At 52.5% G+C, this 23,045-nt stretch overlaps 2 protein-coding genes across 2 annotated transcripts; one reads left to right on the top strand and one right to left on the bottom strand.

The window, feature by feature from the left end:
• Positions 1-647: 647 nt before the first annotated feature.
• Positions 648-3,983, bottom strand: LOC100906170 (vesicle-associated membrane protein/synaptobrevin-binding protein). The gene is made up of 6 exons (XM_003746263.2): positions 3,753-3,983; positions 2,371-2,522; positions 2,157-2,267; positions 1,912-2,040; positions 1,680-1,778; positions 648-1,523 (listed from the first exon to the last, which is right to left on the bottom strand). Exons 1-6 carry the CDS (start codon positions 3,799-3,801, stop codon positions 1,350-1,352), a joined length of 714 nt encoding a protein of 237 aa, XP_003746311.1. The 5' UTR covers positions 3,802-3,983; the 3' UTR covers positions 648-1,349.
• A 4,180-nt stretch (positions 3,984-8,163) lies between these two features.
• LOC100909029 (LARGE xylosyl- and glucuronyltransferase 2) lies at positions 8,164-22,488 on the top strand. Its single transcript, XM_003746281.2, has 12 exons — positions 8,164-8,314; positions 15,509-15,867; positions 19,141-19,341; positions 19,506-19,761; positions 20,057-20,241; positions 20,372-20,544; positions 20,716-20,933; positions 21,048-21,222; positions 21,360-21,584; positions 21,813-22,053; positions 22,148-22,269; positions 22,377-22,488. The coding sequence occupies exons 2-12, from the start codon at positions 15,634-15,636 to the stop codon at positions 22,486-22,488; spliced, it is 2,142 nt and encodes a 713-aa protein (XP_003746329.1). The 5' UTR covers positions 8,164-8,314; positions 15,509-15,633.
• Positions 22,489-23,045: the final 557 nt, after the last annotated feature.

The raw sequence follows: 23,045 nt of genomic DNA, 5'->3' as shown, positions 1-23,045 counted from the left end.
TTTGCTCAAGGGATAGTTTGACTTGGTTGTGCGGAAGAAGTCCGTTGACGCAGTCGCTCCGGAGCTCCACGAACCCAACCATCAATGTCCTATTGTCAGTGCTCTCTTCAGTTGTGGTCTTCCGGTTTCCTACAAGTTCGCCGAGTCGACCAATATTTGTGTACTATTCTTCCTCGCACACATCTTCCATGTGATACTAATCAACCCTGGAGTTTTCATCGTTGAAGAAAAGTTCATTCCGCCGTCAGGTTGTTGAAGTTATCGAGTGTGCTGATGATGACAGTCTCGTGCATCAGGATAAAACACGTAGAGAGCGGCGATATACGGAACAAGCAAAGTGTAAATAAACGTTTGGTTGTGTTTTCATCATACTAAGCCCGGAATCATCTTCCTTCTCGTCATCCATCGAAGCTCCTTCCGCTCTAAAAACGTTGATAACTGCCCTCGATCGCCCCCATTCCCGAAATTAGAGCTCTTTGCAGGAAACGTTCTGGATTATGCAACGATAACCGAAAAGCACGGGGATATGAAGGGACAGATGATCCTGTTTCTGGAAGCCCTATGAATCGTCCAGCGTTCCTGAAGGGAATTTTCCGATTACATTTGTCAGTATCCGGAGTAATTGCCACGCAAGATGATACACGTCATGTTTCTCTGTTTATTGAAACCGAAATCACGTGGATGGGCCTAGCGGGGACCAGCGAGAATCGACAGACTGTTCAAGTGGGAATCAACTTCTCAGAGAAGAAGCAGGCGCAGATTCCCCAAGCCACATTCCTGCTGCATCTTCCCCGTAAAGACAAAAGCATAAGTCCCCTGGAGCTCAATGGGAGCAGGAAATCGCATCAAATTCTCACAGCGTTCTGTCTTCAGCCTTGTACACACTCAACGGAAGCTATCCGACAATGAGCTCGGAGAAATGACATTGACCTCGGTATAGATCAAGAGCTGGTCATCCATGTGATGTTTTTTGAAACCTGTCTTTTATTCCCTTCGACATTCTGATTATCGTCTCTAAAACTGCTGCTGGTGACTTTACCCCCTCGAATTACTCGACCCTCCTGACTCCCTGATTGAAATGCTAGCTTTTCTTCCCCATCAACAGCATATTATTATAATAGTATACCGAGTTCTTTCCTACTCCGTGGCGTCTCTGCCTCCTCCGTACCCAAGTCCGCGTTTGATTCTCTCTTCGTACGGTTTCTCTTTGCTGAGTTTATTATTCGCTTAACATCACTCTCCTCTCGACCCATGTGTTCTGTTTGGTTGTTTCCTTGCTTTTTCCGTGTGGATCTGTACCGAGTGTTTGTGTCCCCATCTTAACTTTTCGTGTCTTTGCCATCCTCAGTTTAGAAGATGAACTTTCCGAGGATGAATCCGCAGATGATGAGCATCAGCGCATAGATGAGGAGTGTGTTGTGCGAAACCTGCGACAGTGGGCCGGACGATGACTGAGGTGGATTGTACGAGGTCTCAGTCTCCGTGGGCTGGGGATTTTTGGTACGATGACGAAGTCCGTCCTCCTGTAAAGGAAAACATGTCAGATGAAGGAAATCAAAGGTCTGGGGTATAGCGCTTTCGGCCCCCTTGTTGGATATAAAACTCGATGAGTCACGAGCCTAAGGGGCGCCGGATAATTTTCCTCCGACTTGTCGGGGAAACAAAATCAAATTACTCACCCTGAGTGTGGAGTTTTCTTTTCTGAGTTGGAAAACCTCGTTCTGGAGCCTCTTGATCTCTTCGCGCGGGTTTGAATCCCCATGAGGGGCGGCTTCATGCTAGGGATGGGTGAATAATTTTGAAATTCCATAAAAATCGCAGGAGCTCGCAGATACCACGCGGAGAATTCTCCCTCGCTCGAGTATCCAACCGCTACCAAGAGACGTGGTTAACGAAAATTGATTTGTTTACCTGAACGGTTGGTGAGAATACTTCTTTTTCTGCCTCGTCCCCGTGAGCGTGAGGGCCTTCATCCTCGACACCGGGCATGTCGAAAACGCAGCGGAGCTTGGAGTCCATGATCATTTCCTTCGGTGCCTCCTGTTATGAAGTGAAAGTTGACCATATACCGCGCTCAGCAGAGGATATCATCTTCGAGGGTTTATAGTCTGTAGATTATGAACTGTCAGAAGGCCGTGCGGAACACTCCTCCATACCTTCCAGAAAACATCGTGATTGATTTCGCCTTCAGGAGCGAAGACGGATTGCACCATGAATTTATGCTTGTTCCGCTCTTGGGGATCGTACTCGAACGGTTGCAACATGACCTATGGGCCGACATGAAAGAGGAAAGGCCTTAGAATTGAAAGGATTGAGCGATCGAGCTAGACCGATCGGAGATTCGATGCAACTTTTTCTCCAGGGACTCACGTGGACATTCGTGCTTCTGTGAGGTTCTATAACACCGCAATTGGGCCGCACGCAGTATTTTTTCGGAGCCGTTGTTTTTACTTTAAAACACACTCTTTCATTCGAAGGGTTGGTGAGCTTCAGCAGGGCGGTGACCACTTCTTGGAATGGACCTGGATACATGAATGAAAAGAGAATGGTTCAATGGGAATTCCATAAGTCATCGAGATCCCAATCGCCCTAGCCCACTTCTTCTAGCCAATCAACAGAGAGCCTCCTCAACTGGAGAAGCAGCGAAACGTAGCCGAGGATGCGGATCTCATTCCGAGAATGAGTGATCGGTCCGGGGAACACCCTCAGACTCCCGGAAACTCTGTCTGGACAGGAAAACTTAATCGGCACGGTGCATCTGAGGGCCGAAGTTTCCCGGTCAAGAGAAGAGAAGACCAGAGAAGTCGCATGAGATGCGGAAGGATCGAATTTCGATCGATGTGAAGAGCATTCCGAATGGGGCAGTAAAAAAATGACATTAGCGCACGACCTGGCCAAGGGGCCAAAAGCTAGGGGTGATGACCATCACTTCACACTGTGTTTTCTAATTCAGCGCTCGCCACGCAGCCAGTCAGAGTCAAAAGAGAGAGATCGTCGATTCGGGTTTCCCCGTCCCGACGCCTTGAATCGTTGTCCCATAAGAGCAAGTCTAATGTATTGAGAGCTGAACACGCGAGGCAAGACGTTGGGGCTTCCAGGCCGTTCTTGGTGGTTCCTGGATCAGTTAATCTCCCACTTGTGTCGCTTCATCCTCGCGGCTTAATGATGACAAAAACAAAAGCAATATGAGATCGCCGCCGTACCAAAGAGAGACGTCGCGGATGTCTCTGACTGAGCGAGGAGCCAGTGGCCGGACATATGCTCTAGTCTGCCAGAGGCTCATTTCACAACAGCCAAGGAATTTGTCGTCAAGCAATCGAAGCCTCCAAACGAGCGACACGTAATTATGTTCATTCGAAGATCGACTTTCCGGCACTCGAGGGAATGATCGCCATTCGATTATTACGGGCGGCTTTCCAATGAGATTCTTCTCCACCGCCTTGCCTACAGTACATGTCGAGGGGAATATGTCCAGACAGACACTTGGCGCACCATGTTTGAGATATCTCGCGAGTGGAATGAGTCTAGGGGAGTGATTTCCATGACATTAACCTCCAAGCAGATCGTTGAGAGCCCGGTCAGCCACCACCACTTTCTGAAGAAGCAGCCAGTGCTACACTCGGCCCACTTTCTTTAGAGAATCGTCTCCCCGTCTGTCTGGCCTCCGAATCCGAATGGAGTATCGGAGTCGGCTCGCAGGCTCGCTAGCAGCCAGAAGAATCTGTGGATTTTTCTGTAGCGAGGACACTCACCTCGAAATCTCAGCTCATTTTTAGGTTCGAGCTGAAGTATTTGATCCATTATGGCGCGCTAATAACCGCTTTCGAGACGGCGCGATCGAAGTATTCTCGCTGAGGGCCTCGGGACTAGAGCTCCGTTGCTTTTTGCTCGCAGAAGTACACTCTAGAACTCGCCGAAATTACTGAACAATAGCTGCCCACAGCACTTCCGAGCAGCCACAGTGGTGGTTCCAATGTTATCCCTTTGAGCGCATGCGCTTCCTGTAGGCTGCTCCCGTGGCGACAACCGCTGAGCTGGCGGCTGTCAGAAGCCCGCCAAAATTCAAAATACCCATCTAGCGTCGGCTGAAATATGGACTGTCGAAATTTCACCCACCAACCGCGCCTCATGTTCCATCTCCATTGAGGACTTCTGATGAACGATTTCAAGGAGACCGTGCGCTTAAAACTCTCTGAAAGCTTCCCAAATGAAAGTGGATTCCCGTGGACACGCTGGAAAATGGCCGAGAGCTCTTTATTCCTTTTTCAGATCCCGATTCCGATCATTTTGATGCCAGCTGGCTCTCCTTGGAGGGGAAAAACTGGACTCGATCGAGCATCTCGAGAATGTGGAGGGGTTACATGACCCCCGGAGGTTCAGATGTGCGCTCAGAGTCCCCGATGATAGACATCAGCTGACCAGGAAAAGTCACATCCATGTGAAAACACGACCGGTCGAGAAATGGCGCGGTGAGCTCGGCTCAACTTCTGAAGCCTCCGGCAAGACGCTATCCGACCGGTATTAAGGCGGTATATTATCCGGGCTCCGTGGGGGTCATGAATTGGTGACTTTAATTTTGGTGAATTTGATTAACGAGACTGTAACGATTTCCTTCTCGGGAGATACACTGTTCCTGCGGGATCGTTGCAAACTTGAATCGTTCGATCTTTGCGGATCCCACAAAATTCACGGAATATCTTGTTCTGGAACGCGCGAAGAGGACTGCGATCGCATCCCGCTCGGAAATACGAGGCGGGATCGCTGTGTCATTCCGAAGATCTCGGGGTGGGATTCCGCTATCATTCCATGCTAGAGAACAGACTCCTGTGGACCCGGTGCCCGAAGCTACATCAGGTATTAGGATCTAGCCGTGAATTGTTACGATGGCGATTTCGCTCACGTCACCTACAGCAGGAGCTCTTGTGAACTCCAGCCGCAATCATCAGCAACCTTTGCCTCAATTACCCTAAAGTCGAGCCTCGAGGGGACAGAGGACATTCAGCCCTGAGGTTTGCTCAATACTGCCGGTACAACAAACACAAGAAGCCGTAGGTTGAGCACAGATCGGCTGGTAGTCGGTGGGCGAGCATTTAATTCTATTGGACGTGGAATTGTATGGCTCCATCCATCTTCGCAAGGCTTCACCGTGGCACTTATGAACACTTTCGCTTCGACCACGTCTCAGGTCAGCTTGTCGCGAACTTGATCACTTGCTCATATCCCGATCGTTATTCAAAGAATCAGGTGCCGAGAATACGTGCCGCCTGGCCGAGCTGGAATCCGACGGGGCGATGCCTCCCCGGAACGACCGGAAAAAATATTACCGCGGAGGATCTCCGGATCATATCCTAGGATATCCCTCACGGACTCCAGATTATTAGAGTTTCTAGATATGTGGGGGAAGATCGGTTCCTGGAGCCGTCGCTTCGACGGCGTCAGAGAGGAGTATCTCAATATTTCAGTCCCATGAATATCTCAGACAGTCCACAGTCTTTGACATTGATCAATGAGATTGCGTCGGGGTACGCTACCGCGTTGCGTCATCTCCACGGTCATACTATTCGAGTCCTGAAAAGGATTGACTTTCGCACATTTTCGCGGGTTGCAGTCGCGACAAGTATCGATCTTTGAACCCCGACACCATCTGGCTCTGTTTCTGATGAGATTCCTCCCGAGTAGGAGACACGCTCTGGGATTCTAGCCACAGGAGAAGTGCGCGGCTTGACCGAGCTTTCGCCGTAACTTCAGTCAACAATTTGGGCAGCCTCAGATCCCTTGTTTGTACATTTTCCTTTGCCGTCCGAATTCTGATGCATGATTTCTCGGAATTCAGGTGCCACGCTTGGACCTCAGCATTGGGGATGGATTCTTTTTCGAATCCGTGATGATGATTCTTTGTTATGATTGACTTGGAGTTCTCGGAAAATTTCCGGGGGTCATTGACAGCGTGGATTCGCGAGGGACGAAGCTCACATGAAGCTCGCGTTCGCAGATGAGCGGATTCGAGGATAGAGATAATAAAGAAGCAATTGGTTCGATCGTTTCCTGAACGAGAACACCGCTATAAAGTGCGCCGAATCCCCCGTCGAGGTAGAGGAAAAAAGGTGGATTAAAGCCAGATTGTCCTCCCATGCTTCCTTGATGCGCTACTGAATAATCACTGTGGCTCATTACTTAACGGAGTGCGAACGCAGTTCCTCCAAAACGCGCCTGCTTTATTGCAAGGAGGCATCCTTCAGGTGGACCGGAATAGCTCTCGGAACGGGCGTAAACGGCAGGGTCGCGAGAAACCTCTGACTGAATGAATCGATCTGGGCTCTTTTCCGACGGTGGGAAGACTGACTTGACTTGCGTCGACTTTGGGATACTGTGTGTACAATCTCGCAACGGAGAGAATAAACGAGTCCTGCTGCTCTGAGGCACGCATGCATACGGTCATCGATTCTACTTAGTTAACTGCATCTACGACACAGGTTCGAACCCGAGAGAGCTGCCTTGCTCAGTTGCTCCCGAACATCGAACAGGGACGCGAGAAAGCCCAACGTGACGGATCCAGCATCGTTTCGCTGCAGCGCTGGCTGAAATTCCCGTCGATGTGGGCTTTCAAGAAACGGCTTAGTCCTTCGGCCCCAGCTCTTCCCAAGGAGGCAGTCAAGCAAAACAGTTCAGGCATGATGCAACATCGAATAAAGCTCCGAAGTGACGATGTCCCCGGGATCAGGAACAGACCAGGGGATGCCATTGTCGACATCGGCATAGAGGGGGAACGGAACGCTGCGCGTGATAGAACACATTCGAATTCGGTACCCAGAGTTCATCCACGCACTGTTCGGCACCAGCACCAAGTCAGGAATCAATACACTGACACCTCTCAGTCAGGCCGATTTCAGCGTGAACATTAAGACCATCGCGCAGACGAGTCTGTACTTTCAACCTGTCTCGTACGACGGGAAACTCGTCATGGACCAAGAAACCATATCTTTGACATTGAAAAGCAAGGTTTCCCCTTGTTCACGCAAGAAAAGTTCATTGGAACCTGATGGCTTTGGACTTCATGATTCACGAATGATGTATCCTTTGTGATGTCAGAGAATATATGTATCCTCAATTCGCTGGGTGGTTAGGCGACGGGATTATTTGGTTTAACCTTGGCTTAAAAATCAAACGGGCTAGCGAACATTATGAGCTGAGGATGGTGTGGATGTTGAGGATGAGTGATCCTATGCCTATGAATGAGAACTGAGTGAGACTGCTCTGGTGCGACTGGTCGTGCGACTGGTCGTGCGACTGTCACAAGCACTCGTCGTCGATCTGTCGATCCACCATGTGTGGAATTCCAAGGGGAATTTTCTGAGAGCTCTGAGTGCAGACGGAACATCGAACGTCTCGAAGACCTGTAAGTAAAGAGAGCCGCTTTCCTTCCCGGGAAGATATTCTAATGGGAAGGGATCTCCCATGTCGAGGAGCGACCCGGTGTCATTGCTGCTACGAAGATCCACTCCCCCTCCCGAGAGCAAGGAACAAGTCGGAGGAAAAAGCGACATCGTATCTCCACGACCTCCGGAACGTTGGAGTCGATTAGAGGAGATGTTTGTTCGATATTTCCGATTTTCTCGCCCTCGTACTGCGATAACGATACCTGGGTAGGTAGTTGGGTAGTGGATTTTCGCCCGAATGGAAACTCTGCACTTAAGCCGAGCGAGTGATCTTCTCCGCAGGATACAAAGGAGAAGGATTATATTCGGTCATCGCCGACGGATTCCCCGTACAGCCCACGGCTGGTGGGCTTCTCGGTAGTTCGGTCAAGTCGTGGACGGAGGGGGTAGACGGTGGCGGTAGTCGCTACGGCAGAGCCCGCCCTCTGTCGGCTACGAGGGAACTCAGCAGAGCCACGACCATCTCCACAACCGCTAACGCCAGCTAAGGCCGTGAGGCATGGAGCGAGTCATATACATAGACGACGACGACGATCGAGAGGAGGAGCTCAGTGTGCCAGTGAAAGCAGAACTCTTCGAAAGAGCAGACAGGCGCACCAAGGCTGCCGCTACTGCTTTTGTTATGATCATGAGTTCATAGAGGCTGGTGGTGCAGCTCTCGTCTGGATTTCGGAGTGGCGAAGGACAGCGCAGAGACCCGCGTGAAATTCACGCTGCTCTGTTCCATCTAATAGCATGCAGGCGCTTGAGTTGTACACGGACTGGAATCTTCGGCTTGTTCCATTTATTTACATCGGCACAGTGATTCGCTGAGTTGTCTGCGAAAAGTTCCGGCTTGCCACAGTCTGCGAAGTTCGCGCGGAACTCCCGCCTCTAGGGTGAGTTTACTTTGTCTCAACTTTTGCGGACTCCACTGACGGCGCAGGGAGCCGATGTTCAGGCAACTGGACAGCTTCTGGACACTTGCGAGAGCACGCGACGAGACGTGGGGAGCCAGCATCAAAAGTCGCTCTTTGGAACAGTCTTTATCGAGCGGAGACGAATCGCGATGATTCACCGCATCGTTCATTCTCTTCAACGTTCGACACTGTAGGAACTGCCGCGGCGGAGCAGAGCGAAAATGTGGAATGCGGGACAGACGCGAACATGAGTTCACAGTTCTTCGAATTGTGACACTAAGGATCGGAGTTCCCAAACTTACAGAGAAAACTCATTACATCGCGGAAGTTTGCCGATCGCGTTCGGGTCTTTTCTGTCCGAACGGAGTTTTCGCACGAGGAGCCTACACATCGAAAAGCTTCTTGACATCTTCGTGATTGAATCGAGTATTGATTCGTGTCCGTAGGAGAATATCACACCGATATTCTTCTCTTGTGGGATCGAGTTCGGCTATTTATTTATAGAAAACTGTAACCTGATGAGGCGCTCAACGAAGATCAGCTGCCGCCCCTGAGATCCTCCGCAGTGTCTAAATTGGGTGCGGATTTTTGTTTACGGGCTACTCAAGATCCTAGCTAGAAGACGATCTCTTCCCCTTCTCCTCGATCTACCCGTTCCGAGAATCTGCTTCCATAACAACTGCGGTCTCTCGCGACGTCGTCGTCGTCTCCGCCGCCGACCCCATGTAGGAGCGAGCGTAGTTCAAGGATCGGATTGCGCGGCGATAGAGTACACCGCAAGGCAAATATCCCGAGGGCATAAGTTTTCACTTGTGAACTTTGAAGAAGTTTATGGAGTTCAGCTTCTTCCTTCGTTCAGCGGTCGACCGAACCGGGTGTTCTCCACTCCTAAGCCTCGAGCAGAAGCTTGTCATGTCACGTCGTCACGTTGCGAGTCTTCGTTGGGGAGACGACGGGACACACCGGATGTAGACATAACGCATCGTAATCCGCCGGTTCTGTGATTCCATCGCGGAATCCCATTCTGGCGCAGCTCTGAACTTTTGCCGAGCCACCACATATTCGGACTCCGATTGAATGTGGAAAAAGAATAGGATAGGCGATCGTTTGAATTATGCCGCGGACTCAGAGGTTTGCTCTTGCGTAACGCTTGCTAAATACAATATTCAGCCGCGAGCGGACGAGGAGACAGCTCGGACCCCCCTCAGCCGCTCCCCGCTTCGGGTCATCGACCGACACCTGGATCGGACTGCATGCATGCTTTCCTGTCTTTGAATTCGATAACGTCCAAGTGGAGGACGATGCTCCCCACCTTGTTGGGCTTTCCCGCTCGCTGTCCTACGAGACCTTTCCCCGTCCAACAAGATCCCGTCAAGCATATCAAGCAGTAAAAACCAACATGGGGGCTCCCGTGTGGGTAAGAACGAATGCGTACGATCGTCGCCGATGTGCGATATTCACGGTTTTCTCCCAGAGCAACATCATTCGACACTGCCTCCAGTGCTTGTTCTTGCGTGCCTTCCATCCCTTTTTTCTTATTCGAGGGCAGAGCGGCTTTTGTGCTTTTCAGAGGTCCATTACTGTCCCTAATCTGTATTTGCTTTTCATTCTCCCCATTGCCCACCTCCCCCCTGGATGAACTCGCTTTACGCTTGCTGGGATCGTCTTCAGACCCACGGTATTGTGCCCGTGTCGGTGCCGGTCTCCACCCGTGTGCGTGTAGTCAACTCTTCCGAATAGATACTGCCCGTCGACGCCACATACGCTATTATATACGCCCGACGTCAATATTCTACCCCGTTTAGAAAAACTCGTATCGTCCCCCATTCCGTAGGACTGCCAGTCAGAATCCATGCGCTAGGCGCCAAAATAGATCAAGGCTCTAGCAGATTCATAAGTCGAGCCACGATAACAGGACGGGCGGAGATGCAAAGAACCTTTGCAGAAATCGGATCGATTCCGAAACTAGCTCCCAAGTCTGAATGCGGCATGAGAACTCGGGGTGCGGAGAAGAACAGTCTCATGACACCTTCGGAGGATCGAGTTTCCCCGCAGGCTGCTCTTTAGACTAGGGAAGAAGGGGAAAAACAGAAAAGGTTCAGAGCTTGTTTGTTTTGGGCGTTTCGGTACTGTTCCACGTGGCTCAACATAGCCTCGCATCGAACGTCTCCGCACCGCTGGTAACAGACCCAAGAGCAGGCTCGGCTAGAAGAGAGGCGTTCCAAATAACAATCTCTCGCGATGTTACTCGAGAGCTTTCAAATCGGCACCGATAGCAACTCATCTGCATACACGTACCAATGCTGCTGACTGAGTGAGTCTAAGCTCACTCCCGACAAACTCTCCACGCCGTCTCTTTCCGTGAATTCTCTCTTCCCGGGTGCATCTCGGAGGGTCCGCCGGCGAGGAGAACCAATTCACTCGACACCGAACCTCAACCAGATGCCGATGACGACTTTTTCGTACTCGGTATCACATATTCGATTGCTGGGGGCCGGCGGCGTTCGGCCAGCGGCCGTGAATCGTGTCGGACGGTGGATCTGGCGTGCGTCAGGTACGCGGGAGGACGTGCAGACCCAGCTACGACTAGATGGCTCCGAGAGGAGGGATGGCGGAGGGAGTACAATATCTTCGAAGGCGGCTGTGCATCGAATCGTTCTCAGCCATTCAAGCCACCAACCACCGGCATGAAGCATCCAGATGGAAGCACGGATGCGCGCCGTTCGCACGGCCGGCCGTCCGCTGTTGCACGTAGTGCATTTGCACGGTAATGCACTTCGTACTCGGAACGGATCTCCGCCCAGTGGGTATTGAATGCTCCGATAGTGATCCAGTTTCGGGTAGGCGAGGAATGGACTGAGCGTTCCTTGCCTTCGCTCGAAAGACAATCAGGATCCTCTGGCATTGTTCTTCGTTGAAGATTCCTTGCTCGATCGCTTCACCGGCAGATATCGGTCCACTGAGGCGGATTTCTCCTTGCCGAGAACGAGCGTGATTCGGAAATCCGCCGCTTATGGATCCTTTGGAGGGAGTGGCTCTCCCTGAACCCGGGACCCTCACGATTTCCCATGAAGATGACTTCATTTTTTCACGAGCGGATGCTCCGCGGCCACTCACGCGTTCGAAGTTTTCGCTCGGCGCAGGAGCCAAAATTTTTTGACTGAAAGATGATATCGTGCGTACATTCACATTCATTCGAGCTTCCGTCCTTGTTCCGAGGCTTCGAGAGACTCTTCCGCCGGATCTCTGTGAAATCCCCGGGAAGTGGAGCTGATTCCGACTGGAATTCAGATGATCCGATGCATTGATTGACTATCCGAAGTGCGTTGATTCCAGAAGCTCGAATTCCAACTCTACCGATCGCATCCGAGGGGTGGTATGACTCATGAGATGCACGTGAATGATTCGGAGAACTGATTCGAGGGAGGTTTCGAGCTCTCTAGAGACTCTAGAGAACATCCCCCTATCCCGTGGTTTGGATGCCGAGATTGTCGACCAACGCTCTCGAGGCACTTTGAAAGACGGCGAGGAATGAGACGAAAGTGGAACTGTGAGCGTGAATGCCGTACCGGCGGTCGTTGCACTCAGTTCTCGTGTTTTCGGGCCTCCTCCTGTAGCGTCAACTCTGTCCCCGTACCGGATGCTCGTTCTCAGTCAGTCGCGACAAAAACAGAAAAGACAGCAACGACTTGGATCAAAGGCTCCGGCGTTGTTACCTCTGCTGCGTTCGCTCCGTGCATCGTTTCACTTGTCGCCGGAACTGTGATCGTCACCAACCTTGTCGCTGATGTCGTCCGCCTCTTCACGAGACCGGTGCGTAACTAGCTCGTGATTATTTCCGCAAAGGGTCCGAAAATCCCGGTCTGACAGAATGGAATCTTGTCGGCGTCGCCGGGCTTTCAGTGAGCTGACTGAGCGAGGGCCAAGCTGGAGAGCTCTCCCGCGTATCCTGCGCTTCTTATTATCCGGGTCGAGGAGGGAAACACAGGTGTGAATGAATCAATGGGGTTTGCTCTCTTGTGATGTTGATCATACACTCGACATCACGCCTCGATGATGAAGCCTCATGCCTGCGACAAGTGAAGCCCGTATTGAATCACAGAGGCCTTCCCTCCCCCTTCTGCCGCTCCTCCCGTCCATGGACTCGATAGACTGTGATTCCTGTACATTCCGACTGACTGGGATCAGGAGTCTCTCCCGCCTCCTATTGAATTAGGCTCTTTCATATGCATCGCGCTACATGACGAGACAGGCTTCTCTTCCAAGTTAGCCATGCGTTGCCTCGGGGAACTTCTGCACTCTGCGAGCGAGGAAGCCAACATCGTCTCCCCTTCGATCTCTCTTCGTCCGCAGACGGTCCGTGCACCCACCCGGCTCGTCGCTATCAACGTATTCATCGGTTCCATACCTGAGGCTCCAGTATCCACTCCGTTTGGAGAACTCGACTACACACTGCGCGTCCCGCTCTTGTTCTCGGCGCTCGACCCGGGCTTGTACCAGGAGTCGTGTGTGTTCACGACCGTGCGCGGAAGACCGTGGAGAACCGAATCCGAGCGCCGACGTCGTCTCGAATACCCGAAACGTCTTGGTTCGGGCGGGCTACGGGGAAGTATTTATGTATATGAGGTACCGTACGACTTTCGGGGAGCTCGAGGAATTAACCGTCAGCGACGAGGAGAGAAAGAGCTTCCCGCGTCGAGATGTGAGGGGTGTCGGAGGGGGTTCCGTGACGGACCGCGATCCGGCGTCTCGTTTTGGGATTTTCCGTTCTTCTCTCTCATTTCCCGGAAACACGGCTCCGTCCTTCTCGCCACCTCCACGAGAAGGAAAGCGGGAAACGGCATCGCTGCGAGGGAGAATAACAACAAGGTCGGAAGAGACAGACGGCGCTGTTCCCCACACCAGGAAATAAGATGTTCCCACAAGACGGTTTATCCGATTATTTTGAGAAGAGCAACACTCAATCGGGTGAGATGCTGACTCCGCTGCTCCGTGCTTGTCTTCCCCATCACATATTTTAGCGGCAAAGCTCCGGAGTCTAACCCGACTACATTTCATGACTGCGGGGAGAAGGCGGCCGCCGCATAGCGGCGCAGCTTTCGGCACCAGGATCTGAGTCGGCACCGCCAGCAGCTGTGAGAGAAATAGGCTGAACGGGCAGGCGCCGTATCTGGTGGTGATCGGAAACGCCACGTTGATTCCCTTTCTATAGAGCCCGTTGCGGTGAAATAGATCAATCACAACACATAAGTCGGGGGGTCTAGTCCCTTGACAGCCGACCGATAAATTTTCCTTCGCCGCAATCTCGTGCAAGACATCTTATCTTTTTTATTGCTCGCATCCACATATCTCCCATTTCACTTTCCCCCCTTTTCATAGCCGTCTGCTTTCTTCCCGGCTCTTCCACAGCCTCGGCCGTCTCCTCAGAGGACGTCCGACGTTGACGTCCATGGCGTTTGGGCGGTGGCGGCGGCGGCGCCGCCGGGGACTACGATGACGCCAGCAAGGAAGACGTCGGTGACGACGACCTGGTAGTCAGGCGGAAGGCAAAAGAGAGGAAACGTGGGAGAGAAAAACGACATTGACAAATGATAGGAGAGCGTGCGTGCCGGCTTGCCAAAAACCGTGTCTTCCCCTCAAACGCCCCGAGATGCATCCGTTGCGTCAGCCGTCGGTGTCGTAGCAGAAGCAGGCGACCCTCTCCATGATTTCGAGTGAACGAGTGAAATAGGTTGTGGCTAGTCCTCTAAGCAAGCGACGGATGTGCGTTCGACCATTGTCGCCGCGGGTGCTCACATCCGCTCTGACAAGCAGCCAAACAGTGCGGACCTACAAACAGACGACGGCGAGCGTACATACACACACCTCGATGCGCCCACGTACGACTCTTCCGTTCTCTACGGCTGGCCTGCCAGAGCAGCTAGCCAATCACCCACCGGGATCTCCGGGGCGAGCTGAACGCTCGGCTGTCCACCGCGTCGTGCATTAGAGTCCCGGGACTCGGAACGACATGAACCCAGGTTTTTTGTCTCACGGAATCCAGGGCCAACCGTGCTCGGAGCTCCCATCTTGCATCAATGCCGAAACGGAACAATCGATCAGTATCGATGGTCCTCACGAAATCCCGCCAAGCGTATCTGCGGGCTTGTGGAGCGACCGAAGAATCATCTTCGCGCTCAAGTTCCGATCTGCTCGAACCCAAGGGGAGATTTTCCTCGTTGAGACATACGGCTCATCGAAATCACATTCTACTACTCTCGAGGATTACCCGACTCGCGGCGCACATCCGGACTGGCTCGAGCGGAGGGCTCTGCTTTGCTCAGATACTCGCTCAGCTCCGAGTAACACCAGACAGCCGACTAAATAAACAAGATCAGCCAAATTAATCGATTCATATCACTCGGACTCAAACACGGTCGCCGATAGGATGAGCGCCCGATCCCCAATCTCTGTTTATTTATTGAGTGCACCGATGCGAGCCCCCGAGCCTATTCGAGAGTCGGGGCACTGAAGCCTTTCGCCCGTTTGGCAAATGAAAAATGTTTTCCGTTGCTCCAGTCGACGACAGGGTTACCATTCCGTGGCTATCGTGAAGCGAAACATCCCCTTGTGAACTGAATGAATCGGTGTTTGGAATCGCTATCCAGGAGGAAAAACCACGGGTCCTTATTGGAGTGTTGCTGAGTGAGTGGGAGACAATCTCCTGAACGAGGAAGGGAAGCCCGATACTGTGGGGCTTGTGACAGAGTCTCCTTAAAGCTCGTGCTCCGTGAAGCTGATTTATTATCGCCGCTCTGAAGGTGGCCGGACCCTCGAGAGTGGCAACGTCGAGGAGAAATTGCCCTTAGAATAGTTAACCACCTTCAATCAGCCGGCAGTCCCGTTCATTTGGTCGCTTGGTGGGTCTCCCGGTCGGTCGGTGGGTCTCCCGGTCGGTCGGTGGGTCTCCTGGTCGGTCGGTGGGTCCCCCGGTGGCTCGGTCCCTCGTCTCCCAAGCTGCCTCGGTGTGGACCTTCGTTGCAGACCTCGCAGGCAGAGGTAGACAACGACGGCGGCGACGACGACGACGACGACTTGAGTCTACTGATCAATTATTGAAGTGAGCCGTTCCTGAGCGCGCCTCGCGGCGACATCGCTTTGGGGAAATGCTGTCTAATCGAGTTTTGTTTTTAGTTTTCCAGGAGGGCGAGGAGGAAGGCGGAGCCATGCCCTCGCGTCGAGGCTCTCGATGTCAGAAAGTGTGCGACTGACTCGTGAGCATGCTGACGTGAAGGGCCGCTGGCCCGAGTCGCCCGTGAATGAGAAGTCTGCCCCGGCGCCTGGGCCTGGCCGTCGTTTTGTTCGTATCACTATTGTCACTATGGAAATCGTTCAGCGTGGATCGACTGGCCGTATCACGGCGGACGGTCGGGGCCCAACAGGAACAGGAGAAGTTGAGGCAGACGGAAACGAAGAACCAGCTTCTGAAACGAGAACTTCAAGAATGTTACGGTCAACTGCTCAATCTGCAGCGGACCAACGATAGCGCACAGGTTAGTCGGAAGGATGATCCCTCTCGCTGTCCGGATCGACCCCAGAGATCATCGATAGTGGCGTGGGACGCTCGGTGACGTAAATTCAGTGGGGCGACGCGTTTTCCCCGATTCTCAATCACTCAGCGACTCCGGTCGCGGGCATCGCGCCTTGAACGCCCCAGACCCAAGAAGTTTGCGATGGAATCCTTCATTAGCAAACAGCTTGTAGCCTCAAGCTTCAATTCCATGATGAGCATCTTGACATAAGGCGGCACGGCGGCCGGCGATGGAGCACGTCCGCTGAGATTACAGCGGTGCCGTCGCTAAACCCGTCAGAGAAATCCATTTTGAAGCGCCGGCAAAGCCGCTTATCTCACCCGGAAGGAAAAGGGATACAGTATTGAGATAAGATGAGGAGGACGAAAGATAAATTAATGAAACTCAGCCACGTCAAGGGCGCGACTTCTCATTAGAGATTGCATAATAATCTGCCGGAAAATGGGGCGGATGCACCCTTCGAGGACACGAAGGATTCGGATGAATATCTAAGGGAGGTGCCGATCCCGAATCACTTGTAAAACGCAGCTGCCTCTGCGCGACTTTGACCATGATGACGCCAGGACCCGAACAACGGGGAAAAATGTGGAACGAGATCTAAGGTCGCTCGAGGCGACGTGATCTGCTTCGCGAAGGAACTATCGGCCGACTGGCCGCTGGGTCGGTCGTCGATTTGTCAGTCGTTCGCAAGAGACAGGTCACCCGTTCGTGGGAGGCAGGTTGCGTAGATTGCGCTCAAGCACCACGCATTGGTTCCAGTCGGAACGGAGAGAGATTCTGACGCTATCATGAGCTGAGTAGTGAGCTGAAGGAAGACCCGGGAGATACGGTACAACCAACACGTCGTATGCGAAACAGGTGCGACACAATCAGCCCGAGGGAGGAATTCCCGATTTTTCCCGACCGGTCTCGATCGATGACTGGAGCAGAAATCGGGAGATGTTCACTAGAAGCCATGAGACAGTTCCCTGAGATTGTTCCTTTGACGAGTTGTATGAAAGACGTTGCCGCGACGACGTTGTCCGACTCGGCGAAATTGGACCTTTTCAATCGAAATCGACAGACGAACAAACGGAAGGTCCAACCTCCCCATGGTCAGACGTACGAATCAAGCTGCAGGTGGACCTTCCTAATATTTTTCGTCTATCGTCTAATCGTTAGCGTCATCTAGTGCTGAGAAGAAATAGACAGGCGGACGAGATGAAAGACGAACATTACGTGTAGGCCTTTGTTAGGATTTCTGAAGGGAAAAGCGCAAACCCCACGGAGTCTCTTCCTCTGGACGTCGACTATGACGCAGGCGACGGCGACGACGACGACGACGACGACGATAAGGGGGACCCGGAGAAAGGAGGCAGGTGCTGACCATTACAGGGTCGGTGGGTGCGCGAGCAGTCAGCCGGTCGGCGCAGTTGAACAAAATAGAGCGGGCTGACGGCGAAAAGAACCACCGGGCTCCCGTGCCATGCCAAACGAGGAGCGGAGACGGAGACTTTCTTTGTGCACTTCACGACTTCAGCCTCCTTGACATTCCTCCGGAATTACTCTGTAGACCAGGATTGGTCCCCTGTCACTCGACGAATGGAAGTGTTCTGAAGTTTCTTGACTGGCGAACGAGGTTGTCTGCCTGTCGCTGAACATTTTTTATTCGTCCGGGAAAATAATCCAACGCCCGCTCGAGGCTTTGATCACTGCTCCTGGGAGCTACAGGGAACAGGCTCGATCAAACGGAACGTCATTTCGGAACAAGCGACTCTGGGACGTCCCTGAATATGCTCATCACGAGCGGCTTCGCCCACCAATCTCGAATTCGAGCGACCTCTGCGAGAACGAGGGGAACAAGTCTAGTTGGTGGGACCGAGTAGTTCGACGCGTGGACTCCTCTCGGAGTCGAGCTCAGATGATCGAGACTTGGATGGGTATCCCCCCTGATGAAAATAGGTGAGATAACTTCGATTCTCCCGCTCTATGCTCATCCGGATGATGCGGGGAGATCAATGAAAGCAATCAATACAGATCAATGGACCGTATTGGCTCGTCTCGATGTTCGCGGCTGGGAGCTGATGACGTAGGGGAATTTTTCTCACGCTGAGACGCTCCCGTGAGAGCGTCGCCTCTGAATCCCATCCAGACCCGGCAGATCCCGAACCCCGAGGACGTCCCTTGACTTCGCGTCGACCTTCCAAGGGCGACGATGCTGTCCCGTGATTATGATTCTTGATTATGAATATCGCCCAGTATACCGGAGCGCTTTCACGGGATCGAGCGAACGGAATCCCCCTGCAGCTTACCGATTGCCTCCAGGAAGTCAAAATTGAATCAGGGGAGCCTCATGGCGAGCGTGAGCTCTGAATTAAGGACCTTGAATAAGTAAGGAAGTCTCCGGGCGCTCCACCTTTGCTCTCGCTCGGCATTGCGGTCCGCTAATGCGACCATTCGGTAAAACGCTCTGCTCGAGTATCAAGGAGCGTTTCGTATCGAAGGGATTTCTCTCCCCCATCCCCCTCCGTCTCGGAGGAAAGCTCTCACTTCAGCTCCGGGCCTCTTGAGAGCGGACCGCGAGTGCAATGAACTTCGACGGGGAGCGTTTGTCCCGCTACTTCCCAGACCATCAGATTCCTGAGCAGGATCCTATAGCATTCCTGCATGGTGTCTCGAACAATTAGTGGCGAGGGAATGTTCCGTCTGTTTTCCTTGTAAGGAACTCCAGGGCCTTGCCTCGCGGCGAGTTTCGATCCGCCTTGGAACGACTCGGATTCGTTTCGACTCGGAGCCGCGCGCCGAGTTCGTCGCAAAACGGTTCGCTCCTAGATGCCTATTCTGAATACCTAATTCCATCCGCGTGCCTGTCCTAGTCAGTCCGATGCGAGCAGGACTCCGATCGCTCAGTTAGAGCTCAGAAACGAGACTTATCACTGACGCGAAATCAAATTAGCCTTCGACGTGAGCTTGCCGGGACTCCGTACAGGCGGGCATTTGAGCGGGCGGATGTCGTCCGGCGGTCAGAGACAGTCTAGTTTTTAGCTTGACTGGTCCACACACGGCTGACTTATAGTTCGTGGTGGGATCTGCGTCGGCTCCTCTCAATGATTGAATAGAACCCTATGAGTCCGCAGGATGACGGGTCGATACCCGGAGAGATTAATCTAATTAGAAATGCCCCCCAACCCCGTTTCCCTGCTCACTAGTGGGCCTCATGTAGATATGTACGGACTCGACCCCTTCATGTTGCAGTCATCATTGGCACGCGCCCTGAAATGTCAGGTCATCCACGTGTCGATCGTGTGTGCCGGATACAACTCTACGAGATCTTTAGTCACTCTAATCAAAAGCGTCCTGTTCTACCGGAAAAATCCTCTCCATCTTCATCTCGTGACGGATTCCGTAGCGCACTCGATACTCAGCACCCTCTTCAAAACCTGGGAGATTCCGCAGGTGAGTTCTCTCTTGAACGAAGACCAGAAAAAAAAAATCGGACGTTCTGCCCGCTTAGTCTCTCGCTCGACCACCTCAGGCCAATTTGCATCGGGCGGACAAGCAACGGCGTGGGCACCGGCCGATCCGAGGGTCGCAGTTCCAATAACACGATTGAGTTTCAGGTCGAGTACTCTTTCTACCTGACTGACAAAGTTGCTAAGGACGTCAACTGGATCCCCAATAAGCACTACTCGGGCGTCTATGGTCTCATGAAATTGGTCCTCACCAAAGCTTTACCTCTTTCCTTGGCCAAAACAATTGTGCTCGATACCGACGTGACGTTTGCGTGCGACATCGCGCAGCTCTGGAAACTCTTCGACTCGTTCGGTCCCGAACATGCGATAGCTCTCGTGGAAAATCAGAGCGACTGGTATCTCGGTGAGCATTGTCTGTCTGTCTGTCTGTCTGTCTGTCTGTCTGTCTGCCCCTCCTTGCGAGCCTCTTCCTCGTCGATGTTCCCAAAGCGGGAGATCGGGCGAGCATGGGCGTTATGATCATTAAGGTAATCGAAGACCTTGTCGTCCCCCGGCTCTTCGTCACCGTTCCATATATCGCTCCTCATGCCCTTTCACCGTCCCTCCTCAATGGTCGTGACCCTTCTCAGGCTTAATGAATGATCGGTGAGCGAGCGTTGCCCGTGCGTTCCGTATAAGCCGCAACGATCCGTTTTCAGGTAAACTATGGAAACACCACAAACCGTGGCCCGCTCTCGGTCGAGGATTCAACACCGGGGTGATTTTGTTACACTTAGGAAAACTTCGTTCCAAAGGCTGGGACGAGCTCTGGCGGAACGTGGCCGAAAGAGAGCTCAGCTCCATGTACTTTACGTCTCTAGCCGATCAAGACATCTTCAACGCTGTGAGTTGCTTGACGTCGTTCCCTCTCCCCCCGACCTCCTGTAGGTTCGGCGAGCTACACCTGCACCCTCCCGTTCGTCGTGAATAGTAAACGAGGAGGAAACTACTGATCGATATGTTCGGACGAATAGGTGATCAACTCGTATCCCGCCTTGTTACTGCCCCTGCCTTGTCAATGGAACGTCCAACTCGGAGATAACACACTGTCCGAAGTCTGCTACTCGGAGGTCGAAGATCTCAAGGTCATCCATTGGAACTCACCGAAGAAACTCCGGGTCAAAAACAAACACGTCCAGTATTTCAGGTCCGTCGCGTGCTTCTCGCTTTCCATAGGATTTGCTTCCTTCCCGATTTTCATTTCATTCATTTTCCGATTCTCGCGGGGTTCGTGGCCGATCGTCGTACGGTGGCCGCCTCGCGCAACTCATTCTCGCTTTGATCAAGCATCTCACGTCTGATTGCTTCTCCTCGACAGGAATCTTTATCTGACTTTCCTGGAGTACGACGGTAATCTCCTGCGGCGCGAGTTAATTTCCTGCAACCGGAGCTCTCCCAACGAATCCGGTCCCTCGTCGCAAGATCAACTGCAAGGACTCGATGAAGACGATCCGTGTTACGAGTTTCGTCGAGGGAATATAACGCGCTACCGAACACATCTCTACTATATGGAATACGAGTACCCATCCTCTCCCGGTGAGTTGGTCGACGGTAGGCTTGCACTTTGATCGGAAGCTCCCGTCGGAGTTAGGGGCAAACGTGTCTCAGTGGATCTTCGGAGATGAGCCCCTTATGGAGTCATTGTTGCAGACTATGTGACTCTGGTGACGCAACTCTCGATGGACCGCCTCCAAATGGTGGAGGCGCTCTGTAAACACTGGTCGGGTCCAATCTCGTTGGCGCTGTACCTGTCGGACTCCGAAGTTCAGCAATTTCTGTCATTCACACTCAACTCGGAGGTCCTCTCCAAACGACGCAATATAGGGTAGGGCGATACTTCTTTCACCTCCTCGGCACCCGAAATCAGAGGTCGATTCCGTTCCGCCGAGAATCGATTTTAATTCCTTATAAATCCTTCGACTGGGTGCCCATCCTTCAATGGAGCTTCATTTCGATCGCCAGGTATCACATCGTTTATCGAGACGGGCCGCTGTACCCAGTGAACCATCTCAGGAACGTAGCGTTGGACCAAGCCGACACGCCATACGTATTTTTGTCTGACATCGATTTCCTCCCGATGTTCGGGTTATTCGAAGCTCTGAAGAACTACATCCGTTTTCTGAGGATGGACGCTCCGAATATGGGCTTGTACAGAGCTCTGGTGGTACCTGCCTTCGAAACGCACAGGTAAGACAAATGTCGAGCGAGCTTGAAATCGACAGGCGCCGTCCATCTGCCCGTCCTTGTGATTTACTGCGGTCATTATCATCATGACCGTTATCGACGACTCGACCCTTGGAAAGCGATCATCACAAACTTTCATCATTAGCAGCAATCTCCTCCGCAGGATAGAGAGGGGGCGGGGGTTGGGTTGTCTGTGAAGAGCCCGAGTTGCACAAAGTCCCTCTCTTGCAGATATCGCGTCGAGTTTCCCACCAGTAAAGCCAAACTACTGAAAATGCTTGACGACGGTCGAGTGTTCACTTTCCGACACGACGTTTGGTGTGCGGGTCACGCCGCCACCGACTTCGCGCGATGGAAAACCGCCACGACCCCCTACGATGTGAACTGGCAACCGCATTTCGAACCGTATGTTGTAGTTCGGAAGGAAGTTGTGAGGTTCGATTCTCGCTTCCTCGGCTTCGGTTGGAACAAGGTAAAGGATTCGCGCTCCCAACCCCTGCGTCGTGCAAGGCTGCGTGTGCTGCCCGATAATTTTATCGTATCTAAGAGATTCCCGCTCCTCCAAGGTATCTCATGCTCTGGAGCTGCAAGCACAGGGATATACGTTCACCGTACTCCCGAATGCCTTCGTTGTCCACCTGCCGCATGCTCCTTCACTGGATATCGCTAGATTCCGTTCGTCGAAAAAGTGAGTGCATGAGCCTCTGACCGGTTCTCGTCGGCCATAAATGGGGCCAAGTAGGTGGTACATGGATGCGCCCAAATGTTCGTAAAAAATACCCCGCCTCCCCGCAGGTATCGGGATTGCTTGAAGAGTCTCAAGCAGGAGTTCGTCGAGTACATCAACGTGAGATACGGCAAACAACTGATGACCGACCCCGAATCTACAACAGTTCGTTGCAGTTGAGAGAGTGGGTGACGCTCCCGTGGTCGCCCGTCGCTCCGTTGTCTCGGAGGCAGGATGCCCACGAACGCGTAATTATATGGGTCACATTCAATCGAGATTTGTGATGAAGTCTTGTTGGGATTCTTGATTTTTCACTCCGTACGACTTCCGAAACCCATTGACCGCGTCATTTATCCCGGAATCAAAGAGCCATCAAATGGAGCAGACGTTTGAATGTGGGCATTTTGCGGTTCTGGGACGCAGATGGTCTTTCTTCGGTGTACAAAGGAGAACCGTGATGGGAAATTCTCTAGCCGAGCTTATCCAAGAGGACTTTCGCCCTCGCTTCGAACGACTGGAGAGAGTCCCTGGAATTGAGGATCCGATCGAGGATCGAAGCCAAGATTACGTATGACTTTCAACGCACATTGGACCCTTAAGTGTATGCAAGCCGATAAAAGGAACGAACTAGTACCCTGAAAACTCATTGATCATGCTTTTTTCGGCAGTGCCATAATATAGTCAGTAGAGATCGGTCTCTCGCTGATCCTGATCTATCCTATTTCGGTGCCATTGGT

The sequence above is a fragment of the Galendromus occidentalis genome, unplaced genomic scaffold (assembly GCF_000255335.2).
Source record: "Galendromus occidentalis unplaced genomic scaffold, Mocc_1.1 scf7180000077494, whole genome shotgun sequence".
Taxonomy (NCBI): domain Eukaryota; kingdom Metazoa; phylum Arthropoda; class Arachnida; order Mesostigmata; family Phytoseiidae; genus Galendromus; species Galendromus occidentalis.
This window is presented reverse-complemented; position numbering and strand designations above follow the sequence as displayed.

Excerpts from the sequence above, each read along its gene's own strand:
- LOC100909029 (XM_003746281.2), top strand. The coding sequence starts at position 15,634 with ATGAGAAGTCTGCCCCGGCGCCTGGGCCTGGCCGTCGTTTTGTTCGTA. Across the intron at positions 19,342-19,505 it reads AAACCTGGGAGATTCCGCAG|GTCGAGTACTCTTTCTACCT; the intron begins GTGAGTTCTCTC and ends ATTGAGTTTCAG. Across the intron at positions 20,934-21,047 it reads CGAGTACCCATCCTCTCCCG|ACTATGTGACTCTGGTGACG; the intron begins GTGAGTTGGTCG and ends TCATTGTTGCAG.
- LOC100906170 (XM_003746263.2), bottom strand. The coding sequence starts at position 3,801 with ATGGATCAAATACTTCAGCTCGAACCTAAAAATGAGCTGAGATTTCGA. Across the intron at positions 2,523-3,752 it reads AAATGAGCTGAGATTTCGAG|GTCCATTCCAAGAAGTGGTC; the intron begins GTGAGTGTCCTC and ends TCATGTATCCAG. Across the intron at positions 1,524-1,679 it reads AAGAAAACTCCACACTCAGG|GAGGACGGACTTCGTCATCG; the intron begins GTGAGTAATTTG and ends TTTCCTTTACAG.